This window comes from Oncorhynchus mykiss, chromosome 8 (assembly GCF_057628025.1).
Source record: "Oncorhynchus mykiss isolate SJ-2025 chromosome 8, ASM5762802v1, whole genome shotgun sequence".
NCBI classification, from domain to species: domain Eukaryota; kingdom Metazoa; phylum Chordata; class Actinopteri; order Salmoniformes; family Salmonidae; genus Oncorhynchus; species Oncorhynchus mykiss.
This window is the reverse complement of record NC_143029.1, coordinates 79,636,439-79,656,069: the sequence shown is the minus strand read 5'-3', so window position 1 is coordinate 79,656,069 and position 19,631 is coordinate 79,636,439. Positions and strand designations below refer to the sequence as shown.

General features: G+C 41.3%; 1 protein-coding gene across 1 annotated transcript in view; it reads right to left on the bottom strand.

Moving 5' to 3' along the window:
• The window catches only part of LOC110530992 (semaphorin-6B), a 75,473-nt gene that overhangs the window by 20,158 nt on the left and 35,684 nt on the right, over window positions 1–19,631 (bottom strand). Inside the window, exons 2-5 of the mRNA XM_036986337.2 lie at window positions 18,016–18,139; window positions 15,618–15,729; window positions 15,322–15,382; window positions 15,020–15,082 (exon numbers count right to left, since the gene is read on the bottom strand). Of these exons, the coding sequence (XP_036842232.2) occupies window positions 15,020–15,082; window positions 15,322–15,382; window positions 15,618–15,729; window positions 18,016–18,139 (360 nt within the window). The remainder of the gene's footprint in view (window positions 1–15,019; window positions 15,083–15,321; window positions 15,383–15,617; window positions 15,730–18,015; window positions 18,140–19,631) is intronic.

Below are 19,631 nucleotides of genomic sequence, written 5' to 3'. Positions count from 1 at the left end.
TTCTAAGGGGTACTGGTTAGGTGAGGTAGTATGTACATGTAATGTAGGTAGAGTTATTCATGTGTTCTAAGGGGTACTGGTTAGGTGAGATGGTATGTACATGTAGGTAGAGTTATTAAAGTGTTCTAAGGGGTACTGGTTAGGTGAGGTAGTATGTACATGTAATGTAGGTAGAGTTATTAATGTGTTCTAAGGGGTACTGGTTAGGTGAGGTAGTATGTACATGTAGGTAGAGTTATTAAAGTGTTCTAAGGGGTACTGGTTAGGTGGGGTAGTATGTACATGTAGGTAGAGTTATTAAAGTGTTCTAAGGGGTACTGGTTAGGTGAGGTAGTATGTACATGTAGGTAGAGTTATTAAAGTGTTCTAAGGGGTACTGGTTAGGTGAGGTAGTATGTACATGTAGGTAGAGTTATTAAAGTGTTCTAAGGGGTACTGGTTAGGTGAGGTAGTATGTACATGTAATGTAGGTAGAGTTATTAAAGTGTTCTAAGGGGTACTGGTTAGGTGAGGTAGTATGTACATGTAATGTAGGTAGAGTTATTAAAGTGTTCTAAGGGGTACTGGTTAGGTGGGGTAGTATGTACATGTAGGTAGAGTTATTAAAGTGTACTAAGGGGTACTGGTTAGGTGAGGTAGTATGTACATGTAATGTAGGTAGAGTTATTAAAGTGTTCTAAGGGGTACTGGTTAGGTGAGGTAGTATGTACATATAGGTAGAGTTATTAAAGTGTTCTAAGGGATACTGGTTAGGTGAGGTAGTATGTACATGTAGGTAGAGTTATTAAAGTGTTCTAAGGGGTACTGGTTAGGTGAGGTAGTATGTACATGTAGGTAGAGTTATTAAAGTGTTCTAAGGGGTACTGGTTAGGTGAGATGGTATGTACATGTAGGTAGAGTTATTAAAGGGTTCTAAGAGGTACTGGTTAGGTGAGGTAGTATGTACATGTAGGTAGAGTTATTAAAGTGTTCTAAGGGGTACTGGTTAGGTGAGGTAGTATGTACATGTAGGTAGAGTTATTAAAGTGTTCTAAGGGGTACTGGTTAGGTGAGGTAGTATGTACATGTAGGTAGAGTTATTAAAGTGTTCTAAGGGGTACTGGTTAGGTGGGGTAGTATGTACATGTAGGTAGAGTTATTAATGTGTTCTAAGGGGTACTGGTTAGGTGAGGTAGTATGTACATGTAGGTAGAGTTATTAAAGTGTTCTAAGGGGTACTGGTTAGGTGAGGTAGTATGTACATGTAATGTAGGTAGAGTTATTAAAGTGTTCTAAGGGGTACTGGTTAGGTGAGGTAGTATGTACATGTAATGTAGGTAGAGTTATTAAAGTGTTCTAAGGGGTACTGGTTAGGTGAGGTAGTATGTACATGTAGGTAGAGTTATTAAAGTGTTCTAAGGGGTACTGGTTAGGTGGGGTAGTATGGACATGTAGGTAGAGTTATTAAAGTGTTCTAAGGGGTACTGGTTAGGTGAGGTAGTATGTACATGTAGGTAGAGTTATTAAAGTGTTCTAAGGGGTACTGGTTAGGTGAGGTAGTATGTACATGTAATGTAGGTAGAGTTATTAAAGTGTTCTAAGGGGTACTGGTTAGGTGAGGTAGTATGTACATGTAGGTAGAGTTATTAAAGTGTTCTAAGGGGTCTGGTTAGGTGAGGTAGTATGTACATGTAGGTAGAGTTATTAAAGTGTTCTAAGGGGTACTGGTTAGGTGGGGTAGTATGTACATGTAGGTAGAGTTATTAAAGTGTTCTAAGGGGTACTGGTTAGGTGAGGTAGTATGTACATGTAATGTAGGTAGAGTTATTAAAGTGTTCTAAGGGGTACTGGTTAGGTGAGATGGTATGTACATGTAGGTAGAGTTATACTGGTTAGGTGGGGTAGTATGTACATGTAGGTAGAGTTATTAATGTGTTCTAAGGGGTACTGGTTAGGTGAGATGGTATGTACATGTAGGTAGAGTTATTAAAGTGTTCTAAGAGGTACTGGTTAGGTGAGGTAGTATGTACATGTAGGTAGAGTTATTAAAGTGTTCTAAGGGGTACTGGTTAGGTGAGGTAATATGTACATGTAATGTAGGTAGAGTTATTAAAGTGTTCTAAGGGGTACTGGTTAGGTGAGATGGTATGTACATGTAGGTAGAGTTATTAAAGTGTTCTAAGGGGTACTGGTTAGGTGAGGTAGTATGTACATGTAGGTAGAGTTATTAAAGTGTTCTAAGGGGTACTGGTTAGGTGAGGTAGTATGTACATGTAGGTAGAGTTATTAAAGTGTTCTAAGGGGTACTGGTTAGGTGGGGTAGTATGTACATGTAGGTAGAGTTATTAAAGTGTTCTAAGGGGTACTGGTTAGGTGGGGTAGTATGTACATGTAGGTAGAGTTATTAAAGTGTTCTAAGGGGTACTGGTTAGGTGGGGTAGTATGTACATGTAGGTAGAGTTATTAAAGTGTTCTAAGGGGTACTGGTTAGGTGAGGTAGTATGTACATGTAATGTAGGTAGAGTTATTAAAGTGTTCTAAGGGGTACTGGTTAGGTGAGATGGTATGTACATGTAGGTAGAGTTATTAAAGTGTTCTAAGGGGTACTGGTTAGGTGGGGTAGTATGTACATGTAGGTAGAGTTATTAAAGTGTTCTAAGGGGTACTGGTTAGGTGAGGTAGTATGTACATGTAGGTAGAGTTATTAAAGTGTTCTAAGGGGTACTGGTTAGGTGTGGTAATATGTACATGTAGGTAGAGTTATTAATGTGTTCTAAGGGATACTGGTTAGGTGGGGTAGTATGTACATGTAGGTAGAGTTATTAAAGTGTTCTAAGGGGTACTGGTTAGGTGAGGTAGTATGTACATGTAGGTAGAGTTATTAAAGCGTTCTAAGGGGTACTGGTTAGGTGAGGTAGTATGTACATGTAGGTAGAGTTATTAATGTGTTCTAAGGGATACTGGTTAGGTGGGGTAGTATGTACATGTAGGTAGAGTTATTAAAGTGTTCTAAGGGGTACTGGTTAGGTGAGGTAGTATGTACATGTAGGTAGAGTTATTAAAGTGTTCTAAGGGGTACTGGTTAGGTGAGGTAGTATGTACATGTAGGTAGAGTTATTAAAGTGTTCTAAGGGGTACTGGTTAGGTGAGGTAGTATGTACATGTAGGTAGAGTTTTTAAAGTGTTCTAAGGGGTACTGGTTAGGTGAGGTAGTATGTACATGTAGGTAGAGTTATTAAAGTGTTCTAAGGGGTACTGGTTAGGTGGGGTAGTATGTACATGTAGGTAGAGTTATTAAAGTGTTCTAAGGGGTACTGGTTAGGTGGGGTAGTATGTACATGTAGGTAGAGTTATTAAAGTGTTCTAAGGGGTACTGGTTAGGTGAGGTAGTATGTACATGTAGGTAGAGTTATTAAAGTGTTCTAAGGGGTACTGGTTAAGTGAGGTAGTATGTACATGTAGGTAGAGTTATTAAAGTGTTCTAAGGGGTACTGGTTAGGTGAGGTAGTATGTACATGTAGGTAGAGTTATTAAAGCGTTCTAAGGGGTACTGGTTAGGTGAGGTAGTATGTACATGTAGGTAGAGTTATTAATGTGTTCTAAGGGATACTGGTTAGGTGGGGTAGTATGTACATGTAGGTAGAGTTATTAAAGTGTTCTAAGGGGTACTGGTTAGGTGAGGTAGTATGTACATGTAGGTAGAGTTATTAAAGTGTTCTAAGGGGTACTGGTTAGGTGAGGTAGTATGTACATGTAGGTAGAGTTATTAAAGTGTTCTAAGGGGTACTGGTTAGGTGAGGTAGTATGTACATGTAGGTAGAGTTTTTAAAGTGTTCTAAGGGGTACTGGTTAGGTGAGGTAGTATGTACATGTAGGTAGAGTTATTAAAGTGTTCTAAGGGGTACTGGTTAGGTGGGGTAGTATGTACATGTAGGTAGAGTTATTAAAGTGTTCTAAGGGGTACTGGTTAGGTGGGGTAGTATGTACATGTAGGTAGAGTTATTAAAGTGTTCTAAGGGGTACTGGTTAGGTGAGGTAGTATGTACATGTAGGTAGAGTTATTAAAGTGTTCTAAGGGGTACTGGTTAGGTGAGGTAGTATGTACATGTAGGTAGAGTTATTAAAGTGTTCTAAGGGGTACTGGTTAGGTGAGGTAGTATGTACATGTAGGTAGAGTTATTAAAGTGTTCTAAGAGGTACTGGTTAGGTGAGGTAGTATGTACATGTAGGTAGAGTTATTAAAGTGTTCTAAGGGGTACTGGTTAGGTGAGGTAGTATGTACATGTAGGTAGAGTTATTAAAGTGTTCTAAGGGATACTGGTTAGGTGAGGTAGTATGTACATGTAGGTAGAGTTATTAAAGTGTTCTAAGGGGTACTGGTTAGGTGAGGTAGTATGTACATGTAATGTAGGTAGAGTTATTAATGTGTTCTAAGGGATACTGGTTAGGTGAGGTAGTATGTACATGTAGGTAGAGTTATTAAAGTGTTCTAAGGGGTACTGGTTAGGTGAGGTAGTATGTACATGTAATGTAGGTAGAGTTATTAAAGTGTTCTAAGGGGTACTGGTTAGGTGATGTAGTATGTACATGTAGGTAGAGTTATTAAAGTGTTCTAAGGGGTACTGGTTAGGTGAGGTAGTATGTACATGTAATGTAGGTAGAGTTATTAATGTGTTCTAAGGGATACTGGTTAGGTGAGGTAGTATGTACATGTAGGTAGAGTTATTAAAGTGTTCTAAGGGGTACTGGTTAGGTGAGGTAGTATGTACATGTAATGTAGGTAGAGTTATTAAAGTGTTCTAAGGGATACTGGTTAGGTGAGGTAGTATGTACATGTAGGTAGAGTTATTAAAGTGTTCTAAGGGGTACTGGTTAGGTGAGGTAGTATGTACATGTAGGTAGAGTTATTAAAGTGTTCTAAGGGGTACTGGTTAGGTGAGGTAGTATGTACATGTAGGTAGAGTTATTAAAGTGTTCTAAGGGATACTGGTTAGGTGAGGTAGTATGTACATGTAGGTAGAGTTATTAAAGTGTTCTAAGGGGTACTGGTTAGGTGAGGTAGTATGTACATGTAGGTAGAGTTATTAAAGTGTTCTAAGGGGTACTGGTTAGGTGAGGTAGTATGTACATGTAATGTAGGTAGAGTTATTAAAGTGTTCTAAGGGGTACTGGTTACGTGAGGTAGTATGTACATGTAGGTAGAGTTATTAAAGTGTTCTAAGGGATACTGGTTAGGTGAGGTAGTATGTACATGTAGGTAGAGTTATTAAAGTGTTCTAAGGGGTACTGGTTAGGTGAGATGGTATGTACATGTAGGTAGAGTTATTAAAGTGTTCTAAGAGGTACTGGTTAGGTGAGGTAGTATGTACATGTAGGTAGAGTTATTAAAGTGTTCTAAGGGGTACTGGTTAGGTGAGGTAGTATGTACATGTAATGTAGGTAGAGTTATTAAAGTGTTCTAAGGGGTACTGGTTAGGTGGGGTAGTATGTACATGTAGGTAGAGTTGTTAAAGTTTTCTAAGAGGTACTGGTTAGGTGAGGTAGTATGTGCATGTAATGTAGGTAGAGTTATTAATGTGTTCTAAGGGGTACTGGTTAGGTGAGGTAGTATGTACATGTAGGTAGAGTTATTAAAGTGTTCTAAGGGGTACTGGTTAGGTGAGGTAGTATGTACATGTAGGTAGAGTTATTAAAGTGTTCTAAGGGGTACTGGTTAGGTGAGGTAGTATGTACATGTAGGTAGAGTTATTAAAGTGTTCTAAGAGGTACTGGTTAGGTGAGGTAGTATGTACATGTAGGTAGAGTTATTAAAGTGTTCTAAGGGGTACTGGTTAGGTGAGGTAGTATGTACATGTAGGTAGAGTTATACTGGTTAGGTGGGGTAGTATGTACATGTAGGTAGAGTTATTAAAGTGTTCTAAGAGGTACTGGTTAGGTGAGGTAGTATGTACATGTAGGTAGAGTTATTAAAGTGTTCTAAGGGGTACTGGTTAGGTGAGGTAGTATGTACATGTAATGTAGGTAGAGTTATTAAAGTGTTCTAAGGGGTACTGGTTAGGTGGGGTAGTATGTACATGTAGGTAGAGTTATTAAAGTGTTCTAAGGGGTCTGGTTAGGTGAGGTAGTATGTACATGTAATGTAGGTAGAGTTATTAAAGTGTTCTAAGGGATACTGGTTAGGTGAGGTAGTATGTACATGTAGGTAGAGTTATTAAAGTGTTCTAAGGGGTACTGGTTAGGTGAGGTAGTATGTACATGTAGGTAGAGTTATTAAAGTGTTCTAAGGGGTACTGGTTAGGTGAGGTAGTATGTACATGTAATGTAGGTAGAGTTATTAAAGTGTTCTAAGGGGTACTGGTTACGTGAGGTAGTATGTACATGTAGGTAGAGTTATTAAAGTGTTCTAAGGGACACTGGTTAGGTGAGGTAGTATGTACATGTAGGTAGAGTTATTAAAGTGTTCTAAGGGGTACTGGTTAGGTGAGATGGTATGTACATGTAGGTAGAGTTATTAAAGTGTTCTAAGAGGTACTGGTTAGGTGAGGTAGTATGTACATGTAGGTAGAGTTATTAAAGTGTTCTAAGGGGTACTGGTTAGGTGAGGTAGTATGTACATGTAATGTAGGTAGAGTTATTAAAGTGTTCTAAGGGGTACTGGTTAGGTGGGGTAGTATGTACATGTAGGTAGAGTTGTTAAAGTTTTCTAAGAGGTACTGGTTAGGTGAGGTAGTATGTGCATGTAATGTAGGTAGAGTTATTAATGTGTTCTAAGGGGTACTGGTTAGGTGAGGTAGTATGTACATGTAGGTAGAGTTATTAAAGTGTTCTAAGGGGTACTGGTTAGGTGAGGTAGTATGTACATGTAGGTAGAGTTATTAAAGTGTTCTAAGGGGTACTGGTTAGGTGAGGTAGTATGTACATGTAGGTAGAGTTATTAAAGTGTTCTAAGAGGTACTGGTTAGGTGAGGTAGTATGTACATGTAGGTAGAGTTATTAAAGTGTTCTAAGGGGTACTGGTTAGGTGAGGTAGTATGTACATGTAGGTAGAGTTATACTGGTTAGGTGGGGTAGTATGTACATGTAGGTAGAGTTATTAAAGTGTTCTAAGAGGTACTGGTTAGGTGAGGTAGTATGTACATGTAGGTAGTTATTAAAGTGTTCTAAGGGGTACTGGTTAGGTGAGGTAGTATGTACATGTAATGTAGGTAGAGTTATTAAAGTGTTCTAAGGGGTACTGGTTAGGTGGGGTAGTATGTACATGTAGGTAGAGTTATTAAAGTGTTCTAAGGGGTCTGGTTAGGTGAGGTAGTATGTACATGTAATGTAGGTAGAGTTATTAATGTGTTCTAAGGGGTACTGGTTAGGTGAGGTAGTATGTACATGTAGGTAGAGTTATTAAAGTGTTCTAAGGGGTACTGGTTAGGTGGGGTAGTATGTACATGTAGGTAGAGTTATTAAAGTGTTCTAAGGGGTACTGGTTACGTGAGGTAGTATGTACATGTAGGTAGAGTTATTAAAGTGTTCTAAGAGGTACTGGTTAGGTGAGGTAGTATGTACATGTAGGTAGAGTTATTAAAGTGGTCTAAGGGGTACTGGTTAGGTGGGGTAGTATGTACATGTAGGTAGAGTTATTAAAGTGTTCTAAGGGGTACTGGTTAGGTGGGGTAGTATGTACATGTAGGTAGAGTTATTAAAGTGTTCTAAGGGGTACTGGTTAGGTGGGGTAGTATGTAATGTAGGTAGAGTTATTAAAGTGTTCTAAGGGGTACTGGTTAGGTGGGGTAGTATGTACATGTAGGTAGAGTTGTTAAAGTTTTCTAAGAGGTACTGGTTAGGTGAGGTAGTATGTGCATGTAATGTAGGTAGAGTTATTAATGTGTTCTAAGGGGTACTGGTTAGGTGAGGTAGTATGTACATGTAGGTAGAGTTATTAAAGTGTTCTAAGGGGTACTGGTTAGGTGAGGTAGTATGTACATGTAGGTAGAGTTATTAAAGTGTTCTAAGGGGTACTGGTTAGGTGAGGTAGTATGTACATGTAGGTAGAGTTATTAAAGTGTTCTAAGAGGTACTGGTTAGGTGAGGTAGTATGTACATGTAGGTAGAGTTATTAAAGTGTTCTAAGGGGTACTGGTTAGGTGAGGTAGTATGTACATGTAGGTAGAGTTATACTGGTTAGGTGGGGTAGTATGTACATGTAGGTAGAGTTATTAAAGTGTTCTAAGAGGTACTGGTTAGGTGAGGTAGTATGTACATGTAGGTAGAGTTATTAAAGTGTTCTAAGGGGTACTGGTTAGGTGAGGTAGTATGTACATGTAATGTAGGTAGAGTTATTAAAGTGTTCTAAGGGGTACTGGTTAGGTGGGGTAGTATGTACATGTAGGTAGAGTTATTAAAGTGTTCTAAGGGGTCTGGTTAGGTGAGGTAGTATGTACATGTAATGTAGGTAGAGTTATTAATGTGTTCTAAGGGGTACTGGTTAGGTGAGGTAGTATGTACATGTAGGTAGAGTTATTAAAGTGTTCTAAGGGGTACTGGTTAGGTGGGGTAGTATGTACATGTAGGTAGAGTTATTAAAGTGTTCTAAGGGGTACTGGTTAGGTGAGGTAGTATGTACATGTAGGTAGAGTTATTAAAGTGTTCTAAGAGGTACTGGTTAGGTGAGGTAGTATGTACATGTAGGTAGAGTTATTAAAGTGTTCTAAGGGGTACTGGTTAGGTGGGGTAGTATGTACATGTAGGTAGAGTTATTAAAGTGTTCTAAGGGGTACTGGTTAGGTGGGGTAGTATGTACATGTAGGTAGAGTTATTAAAGTGTTCTAAGGGGTACTGGTTAGGTGGGGTAGTATGTACATGTAGGTAGAGTTATTAAAGTGTTCTAAGGGGTACTGGTTAGGTGAGGTAGTATGTACATGTAGGTAGAGTTATTAAAGTGTTCTAAGGGGTACTGGTTAGGCGAGGTAGTATGTACATGTAATGTAGGTAGAGTTATTAAAGTGTTCTAAGGGATACTGGTTAGGTGAGGTAGTATGTACATGTAGGTAGAGTTATTAAAGTGTTCTAAGGGGTACTGGTTAGGTGAGGTAGTATGTACATGTAATGTAGGTAGAGTTATTAAAGTGTTCTAAGGGTACTGGTTAGGTGAGGTAGTATGTACATGTAGGTAGAGTTATTAAAGTGTTCTAAGAGGTACTGGTTAGGTGAGGTAGTATGTACATGTAGGTAGAGTTATTAAAGTGTTCTAAGGGGTACTGGTTAGGTGAGGTAGTATGTACATGTAATGTAGGTAGAGTTATTAAAGTGTTCTAAGGGGTACTGGTTAGGTGGGGTAATATGTACATGTAGGTAGAGTTATTAATGTGTTCTAAGGGGTACTGGTTAGGTGAGGTAGTATGTACATGTAGGTAGAGTTATTAAAGTGTTCTAAGGGGTACTGGTTAGGTGAGGTAGTATGTACATGTAGGTAGAGTTATTAAAGTGTTCTAAGGGGTACTGGTTAGGTGAGGTAGTATGTACATGTAGGTAGAGTTATTAAAGTGTTCTAAGGGGTACTGGTTAGGTGAGGTAGTATGTACATGTAGGTAGAGTTATTAAAGTGTTCTAAGGGGTACTGGTTAGGTGAGGTAGTATGTACATGTAGGTAGAGTTATTAAAGTGTTCTAAGGGGTACTGGTTAGGTGAGGTAGTATGTACATGTAGGTAGAGTTATTAAAGTGTTCTAAGAGGTACTGGTTAGGTGGGGTAGTATGTACATGTAGGTAGAGTTATTAAAGTGTTCTAAGAGGTACTGGTTAGGTGAGGTAGTATGTACATGTAGGTAGAGTTATTAAAGTGTTCTAAGGGGTACTGGTTAGGTGAGGTAGTATGTACATGTAGGTAGAGTTATTAAAGTGTTCTAAGGGGTACTGGTTAGGTGAGATGGTATGTACATGTAGGTAGAGTTATTAAAGTGTTCTAAGAGGTACTGGTTAGGTGAGGTAGTATGTACATGTAGGTAGAGTTATTAAAGTGTTCTAAGGGGTACTGGTTAGGTGAGGTAGTATGTACATGTAGGTAGAGTTATTAAAGTGTTCTAAGGGGTACTGGTTAGGTGAGGTAGTATGTACATGTAATGTAGGTAGAGTTATTAAAGTGTTCTAAGAGGTACTGGTTAGGTGAGGTAGTATGTACATGTAGGTAGAGTTATTAAAGTGTTCTAAGAGGTACTGGTTAGGTGAGATGGTATGTACATGTAGGTAGAGTTATTAAAGTGTTCTAAGGGGTACTGGTTAGGTGAGGTAGTATGTACATGTAGGTAGAGTTATTAAAGTGTTCTAAGAGGTACTGGTTAGGTGGGGTAGTATGTACATGTAGGTAGAGTTATTAAAGTGTTCTAAGAGGTACTGGTTAGGTGAGGTAGTATGTACATGTAGGTAGAGTTATTAAAGTGTTCTAAGAGGTACTGGTTAGGTGAGATGGTATGTACATGTAGGTAGAGTTATTAAAGTGTTCTAAGGGGTACTGGTTAGGTGAGGTAGTATGTACATGTAGGTAGAGTTATTAAAGTGTTCTAAGGGGTCTGGTTAGGTGAGGTAATATGTACATGTAATGTAGGTAGAGTTATTAATGTGTTCTAAGGGATACTGGTTAGGTGAGGTAGTATGTACATGTAGGTAGAGTTATTAAAGTGTTCTAAGGGGTACTGGTTAGGTGAGATGGTATGTACATGTAGGTAGAGTTATTACAGTTACTATGCATAGACGACAACAGAGAGTAGCAGTGGTATGGAGGAGGGGGGGGGCAATGCAAATAGTCTGGTTAGCCATTTGACTAGATGTTCAGGAGTCTTATGGCTTGGGTTAGAAGCTGTTTAGAAGCCTTTTGGACCTAGACTTAGCGAGTCTTTGACAATTTTTAGGGCCTTCCTCTGACACCGCCTGGTATAGAGGTCCTGGTTGGCAGGAAGCTTGGCCCCAGTGATGTACTGGGCTGTTTGCACTACCCTCTGTAGTGCTTTGCGGTCGGAGGTCCAGCAGTCCTACTGTGTTCCCGGCAGGCAGACAGGGGACAACATTCCCTGACTCTGAATTTTTGGGACGTCTCTAGGGCTATTGGGTTGGATGCTGGTCTAATTTTAATTGATCAGGAAAAGGCATTTGACAGAGTTGAACATCAATACTTATGGCACACTTTTGACGCATTTGGTTTCAGCTCTGGTTTTATTGCCATGATTAGGGTGATATATGGTGACATTGAAAGTGTGCTGAAATTTAACGGTGGCTTGAGTGCTCCTTTTAAAGTATGTAGAGATTTTAGGCAGGGGTGTTCTTTGTCAGGAATGATATATGCAACCATTATAGAGCCACTACTAAATAGCATTAGACATCACATTGAAGGGGTGTAGCTTTCAGAGGATACTCCTCCTCTTCGTCTCAGCCTATGCCGATGCTACTTTAGTGAAAAATCAGGCAGAGGTGGATAGTTTGAGTCTCATGTTTTTTTTCACCTTCATTTAACCAGTTAGGCTAGTTGAGAACAAGTTCTCATTTGCAACTGCGACCTGGCCAAGATAAAGGACAGCAGTTCGACACATACAACAACACAGAGTTACACATGGAATAAACAAACATACAGTCAATAATACAGTATAAAAAAAATAAAAGTCTATATACATTGAGTGCAAATGAGGTAAGATAAGGGAGTTAAGGCAATAAATAGGCCATGGTGGCGAAGTAATTACAATATAGCAATTAAACACTGGAATGGTAGATGTGCAGAAGATGAATGTGCAAGTAGAGATACTGGGGTGCAAAGGAGCAAGATAAATAAATAAATACAGTATGGGGATGAGGTAGTTGGATGGGCTGTTTACAGGTGCAGTGATCTGTGAGCTGCTCTGACAGCTGGTTCTTAAAGCTAGTGAGGGACATAAGAGTCTCCAGCTTCAGTGGTTTTTGCAGTTCGTTCCAGTCATTGGCAGCCGAGAACTGAAAGGAAAGGCGGCCGAATGAGGAATTGGCTTTGGGGGTGACCAGTGAGATATACCTGCTGGAGCGCGTGCTACAGGTGGGTGCTGCTATAGCAACCAGTGAACTGAGATAAGGCTGGGCTTTACCTAGCAGAGACTTGTAGATGACCTAGAGCCAGTGGGTTTGGCGACGAGTATGAAGCGATGGCCAGCCAACGAGAGCGTACAGGTCGCAGTGGTGGGTAATATATGGGGCTTTGGTGACAAAACGGATGGCACTGTGATAGACTGCATCCAATTTGTTGAGTAGAATGTTGGAGGCTATTTTATAAATTAGGGGGCGCACTATTATTGTTAACAATGTGGTTGCCTCTGCACCGTGACATCGGTTGTCATGTTTAGAGCCACCATCTGGCCTTCTGGCTAAGATACAGGCGATTATTGTATATTTATTTTGGGATAAATATAATGGGTTCCACAAAGTGTTTTGTATTTGTCAAAAGAGGAGGGGGGGACAAGGTCTTCTACATCTTGCTAGGAGGGCTGCTGCTTTCCGGGTTTTAGTTTATTCAAAGGTTGCTTTATGGACCGGAAAATGTGGTTTGGAGATGGGTGTCAGGTCCTGTATTACAGCAGGTCGGGGGATTAGGTTTAAAGAAGGATTTATTTTAGGTTGATAGTAGCCAGATTTCAAGGGGGGGAGTACCTTCGTTTTACAGAGGCCTTAGGGTTTGGAGCATAATAACGGAGTCCAGACGCACTCCAGCATTGGCTGCTGGAGGAACCTCTGGTGTATGGGGCAAGACTGGATTGTACAACTGCAGCTGTTCCACATCTCTCCAAGATTCTGGTGAAGGGCAAAATCCTCAGCCTAAAACAGTCAATGACCATGGCTGGGCCCACCTTAATGGTGGGCTGACGGGTAAGCTGAATATTTCGAGTTGAGGTCGGAAAGAATTGTCGCACAACTGCTGGAAAGCTGCCGGAAGGCTCTGTCTGTAGAAGAGTGGTATATGCTTAATCATAAGAAGAAGGCTCAAGATGAATAAGTCCCATTTCCAACACTAGGGATTACACCCAATATCCCAGTCAGAAAGAAAGGTGTTATTACTGGATTTGAGAGGGTTGGAAGAGGTGGGTTTGGATGAGGTGAACGGGAAAGACTTATATAGGGGGTGTGTCAAGGATTTGAATAAAGATAAATTGAAGAATAGAAAATACACTCCTTGGAGGGTAAAACTGGGCATTGGTGACAAGGTAAAGCCAGCATGGAGAGCACTGTACAAGCCACCATTACAAAAGGCCACCAGTGACATGCAATAGAGGGTTTTGCATGGCATCATTGCAGTTAATGTTTTTGTATCTGTTATTAACTCAGATATTGGTGTCCAGATAGATGTCCTTTTTGTAACATAAGAGAAACAATTTTTCACTGTTTTATGGAGTGTGAGAGGCTAAAGCCTATTTGAAATACTGTAGTCTTTGTTTACAGCTGTAGGGGAGATTTTCAATAACACTGTTTTTATTTTGGGGTTTCACTAAGCAACAGAAAAGAAAATGTCAACTGTTAAAACATTTTTGGGGGACTGTAACAAGTGAGCTAAGAGTCGGGAAGCAAGTTCAGGGAGTGAGTGTTTTAATAAATAAACATAACATAATACAAAACAAGAAAACACAAAAAACACACAGACGTGAAACAGAAACAATGACTCCTGGGGAAGGAACCAAAGGGAGTGACATATATAGGGAAGGAACTAAAGGGAGGGACATATATAGGGAAGGAACCAAAGGGAGTGACATAAATAGGGAAGGAACTAAAGGGAGAGACATATATAGGGAAGAACCAAAGGGAGGGACATATCAAGGAGGTTATCAAGGAGGTTATCAAGGAGGTGATGGAGTCCAGGTAATGATGGTGACAGTTGTGTGCCATAACGAGCAGCCTGGTGACCTAGAGGCCGGAGAGGGTGCACACGTGACAGGGTTAAGCTAAGAGGGTAATTTCTCTGAGTAGGAAACATAAAATAGACACGCACGAGTTATGAGCAGGTTGTAAGATGTGTTTCTAAGGGATTAGTCAAAGTGAGCATAAAAGTGGATTTTGAGTTCTTCTCGGCTGTAAAAGATCTCCCATTGTTTGAGGAGACGTGGGCTTATGAAGGAGCGGTTTGTTTTGTGGAGGAGGGGAAACTATTTTTTTCTAGATAAAATGAGTTGAACGTATATCTATGTTTTTTAATTTAATTAATTTTTATTTAGGAATGACATTTGTTGCTTAATTTCTGAAAAGGCACAGTGTGCCATTATTTGTGTTCATTATTAAGTATAAAATAAAGGTTTTTATAAAAACTCAAAACTCTCTGTCTGTCTGTCTTTGTCTCTCTCCACTTTTGATGTCAAAAACCTTTGATGTTGTTACTTTCTCTTTTTGTTTCTTTCCCTTTTATCTGTCAACCTTAATGCCACACAACTCTTTCTCTTTCCCACGCTCTTCCTTTTACCTTCAATCTGTCGCTCTATCTCTACTTTTATCTGTGACTGTTTGGTCTTCTACCTCTATTTATATATCTCAAGTGCTTTCTCCACTGATCGCTCTCTCCCTTTCTCTCCCTCCCTCTCTCTCCCTATCTCCCTCCCTTCCATCCTGATTTCCATGGTCTACCCCAGGGCTGTGTGACACCACCATCTCATTATCTCTCTCTCTCCCTCTCTCGCTGTCTTTTCTCCTTCCTCGATTTTCTCTCTCCTCCTCCCCCACTTCTTCTCTTCCCCCTCACTCTCTCTCTTCTCTTCCCCCTCACTCTTTCTTTCTCCCCTCTCTGCCAATAAGACAGATAAAAGTAAAATCTTTCCCTCTCGATCCTCCCTCTCTCCTTTATCTCTTAGGCCTCCATTATTCACTGATCGTATCACCCCATATTACTCATCACTCAGATCAGTTGCAGGTATCACATTCTCACTGCAGGACAACATGTCATTGGGATTACTAGAATCGATAACCCCACAGCACCCCCAACAACACACTGTAGTCTAAAGTTTTTTTCTGTGAGTAACCACTGACATACGCTGCCCTCTGGGCTAGAGATGGGAACTAACCTCATGTTTGCCCTTCATTCTGCAGACTCGAATGTCATTCTTATTGGATTCCCACGTCCGCTTCTAGCAGAGGACCACAAAATGACATGACCAGAGGGTTACAATCATACTGGGATCGGATTTAATCAGAGGTGTTTGTTACATCAGCGAGGTCTGTCTGTCTGTCTGTCTGTCTGTCTGTCTGTCTGTCTGTTTGTCTGTCTGTCTGTCTGTCTGTCTGTCTGTCTGTCTGTCTGTCTGTCTGTCTGTCTGTCTGTCTGTCTGTCTGTCTGTCTGTCTGTCTGTCTTTCTGTCTGTCTCACCTTGCTGTAGAACATTTCATCCCCTGACATATTGTCCAGCTCCACTCTGTATAGATCGTCTCTGTTTTACAAACACAGACAACAGGAGAGAAATACAGACGTTTTCAGTATTTTGCAGTGTATTTGATCATGAAACAACTATATACTGTGTACAGTGTGTACGGCAGGATACTGTGTACAGTGTGTGTGGTAGGGTACTGTGTACAGTGTGTGCGGTAGGGTACTGTGTACTGTGTGTGCGGTAGGGTACTGTGTACAGTGTGTAAGGTAGGGTACAGGCAGTGTCTGATTATTACCTGGCTCCTATGTAGAGAGTGCGGTTGACCTGGAGCACTGTCTGAATGTGCAGGTCCTGTCTCTGAGAGGAATGATGAGCTCTACCCACAAACACAGGATACCTCCTCACCACTGAGAAGAAGGATGAGAGAGCGAAAGAAAGGGTTGTTTATACTCTTATCATTACATTACAGGGGATGGAGAGAGAAAGACAGGAAGGATGGAGGAAAAAAAGCTAGGAGGGGAAGAGTGAAAAGTGAGAAAGGCGGAGGAGGGAGAAACAGAGCGATGGCAGAAAGATGGAGACAGACAATGATAGTGATACAGGAGGGGAAGAGGGGATAGATCAGACACATACAGTATGGAAGGACAGGTAGGACACACTGCAGGAGGAGAGGAGAGGATAGATCAGAGACATAGAGTATGGAAGGACAGACAGGACACACTGCAGGAGGGGAAGATAGGATAGATCAGACACATACAGTATGGAAGGACAGACAGGACACACTGCAGGAGGGGAAGATAGGATAGATCAGACACATACAGTATGGAAGGACAGGTAGGACACACTGCAGGAGGAGAGGAGAGGATAGATCAGAGACATAGAGTATGGAAGGACAGACAGGACACACTGCAGGAGGAGAGGAGAGGATAGATCAGACACATACAGTATGGAAGGACAGGCAGGACACACTGCAGGGAAGGTGGAGAGGACATAGTGACATCTCCATACGGACTCCTCTTCAGGAGATTGAGTGGGACCACTGTCTCATTGTCCTTGACTGCAGGGTGCGACATAATAGACATCCATCCATCTACGCATCTCCAAACGCTCTGCCCTCTCTCTCTCTCCTCTGCTTCTATTCAATCTCTCTCTCTATCTCCACCACTCTCTATTTCCATCTCCACCTCTCTGACTATCTACCTCCTCCCTCCTTCGATTGCTCTCTTTTTCTCTCTGTCCTCCCATGTCTCTTTCTCTCCACCTCTCACACCCCCTCCTCTTGAACTAGGTTGATGCTCAATCAGATATGCAGTAAAACAGCAACAAAGCAATGACCTCAGATAGCAGCTCCATAATATTAAATTGAAGGAGAGGAGGAGGGGAGAGCATTATATATTTTGTTCACACACTCAAGGAGAAACACATTTCCCAGTGCTTCTGCAATCTATCTCTGTGACACGGTTGTTTCGTGTGAAAACAGCTCCAGACCAAGGCTGTGACCCCTGAACTTTCTGGCCTGATGGAATACTGAGAAGGGCCACCAAGGGTCATTCAGCACAGATACCATACATACACAAACGCATGCAGGCCAAAGAAACACATACACACACTGAGTATACGGAAACATTAAGAACACCTTCCTAATATTGAGTTGCATCCATAGCCGCAGGAAGTAGTTTGGTGGTGGTGGTGGTGGCGTTTTTTTTAATGGGGGGGATGAGCAAAAAATAATGACTGTGCTGAAGACGTCTATATCGGTCTGATATCATCACAAACCACTTGATGCCTCAATGTACTCAATTACTGTATTGGTCATTTCTTCATGGTGATGGAGTCTACAGGTACAAAGTCTACAGGTACAAACCTAGATGACCAGCCTATGTACAATACAGTAATATACATTTACATTAATTGGTTTGTAAGGATGGTAAATTAATACTGTACAAAGTGGTTGTTTTTCATGTTATTTGATCATGAAAAATATTCAATTTGATGTGGATGTTTGATGTCTTTGCCCATAAATTTGCACCTTTTGATGTAATGTTTGAGAACAGGGTTTTGTTCTTTCTGGATTCCATTAGAATGACAGAATCACAGAGAATCGGACATAGCAACAACTCTTACAATTCCAACTATTGAATCCTGCAAGATACTGTTCTTCATTATACAAGTAACTTTCTTGCTAAAGCGGAGATGCTGAGAAATAGGGCCGCACTACAGACATCTACATTGGTTTGCTAATACTAGTAAAGGCCCAGTGCACCACTTTGTGAGAAAAAAATGTATATATTTTTTGATTCCGATATTTTTCAGATGGTCTTGCAGCACCCTCAGCCCCCCTACTTCCCGCAGCTATGGTTACACCCCTCATTTTGCCCTCAGAACAGCCTCAATTCGTCAAGGCATGGACTGAACAACGTGTCGAAAGCATTCCACGAGGAAGCTGGACCATGTTGACTCCAATGCTTCCCACAGTTGTGTCAAGTTGGCTGGATGTCCTTTGGGTGGTGGACCATTCTTGAGACACACAGGAAACTGTTGAGCGTGAAAACCCCAGCAGCGTTGCAGTTCTTGACACAAACCGGTGCGCCTGGCACCTACCACTGTACCCCATTCAAAGGCCATTCACCCTCTGAATGGCACCCCCCCCCCCCCCCCCCCACACACACACACACACTGAGAAGGACACATACCCTCTAAGGGAGCGTAGCTGAGTGGACCGGGCTCCTCTGGGAAAGAACTGTGAGCCAATCGGAGGAGAAGGAGGAGAAACATGAAGGGAGGGGCCATGGTTGTCATGGCAGCACAGCACGGGCACTAGAAAGGGAAAGAAAGAGAGGAGAGAGAGAAGAGAGAATAATCAGTGACCAGTCCTATAGTTGCAAATCACACCGTACATTATATAGGTGGTGTAGAGAGATATTGATTGCAATAGGTTGCATACACGGGCACACACACATGTACGCATGCACTCAGTCAGGGTCAAATGACCTGGCACCTAAAGTATGGTCCATAGAGCAGCGTACACTGGGGAGAAGGCTGTGCCAAATGAAATGCAATGTGCCCTATTGTTTAGAATGGCTACACATTGTTGAGCATTTCCAGCTGAACACGGTGACCTAAGCCATATACCACCCCAGAGTCCTATATAGAGAGAAGTGGCTACTGCTATAGAGGGAACCCTACAGGGCCATACACCATAACATCCTATATAACAGAGAAGCTGGGCCCTATAGCAAACCCCCCAAAAAAGGGAAAGACTGAAGGCAGCTGGAGAACATCAGACAAGCTGAGGGAAGTCACAGATAAGTTGGACAATATCTCCATGTACTCTATAGAGCCCAATGCTTGGTAATGTACTCTATAGAGCCCAATGCTTGGTAATGTACTCTATAGAGCCCAATGCTTGGTAATGTACTCTATAGAGTCCAATGCTAGTTCGTGTACTCTATAGAGCCCAATGCTTGATAATGTACTCCATCGAGCCCAATGCTTGGTAATGTACTCTATAGAGCCCAATGCTTGGTAATGTACTCTATAGAGCCCAATGCTTGGTAAAGTACTCTATAGAGCCCAATGCTTGGTAATGTACTCTAAAGTGCCCAATGCTTGGTAATGTACTCTATAGAGCCCAATGCTTGGTAATGTACTCTATAGAGCCCAATGCTTGGTAATGTACTCTATAGAGTCCATTGCTAGTTAGTGTACTCTATAGAGCCCAATGCTTGATAATGTACTCCATCGAGCCCAAGGCTTGGTAATGTACTCTATAGAGCCCAAGGCTTGGTAATGTACTCCATCGAGCCCAAGGCTTGGTAAAGTACTCTATAGAGTCCAATGCTAGTTAGTGTACTCTATAGAGCCCAATGCTTGGTAATGTCGTCCATAGAGTCCAATGTCTTGTAATGTACTCTATAGAGCCCAATTCTTTGTAATGTACTCTATAGAGCCCAATTCTTTGTAATGTACTCTATAGGCCCAATTCTTTGTAATGTACTCTATAGAGCCCAATGTTTTGTAATCTATTCTATAGAACCCAATGCTTGGTAATGCACAACAATACTAGTCATTCAGTTGAGGCTCTTATCCAGACAAACTTCTCTTTCACTGTCTCTATCACATACACGTATTCGCACGCACGCACGCATGCACGCACGCACGCACGCACACACACACACACACACACACACACACACACACACACTGCAGGGGTGAAACAGTGAAATGTGGGCATCCACCCAGCAATGCATCAATCAACAGATTGCTCTGTATAAAACAAGAGCTGACTTACTGCCACACATAAATAATG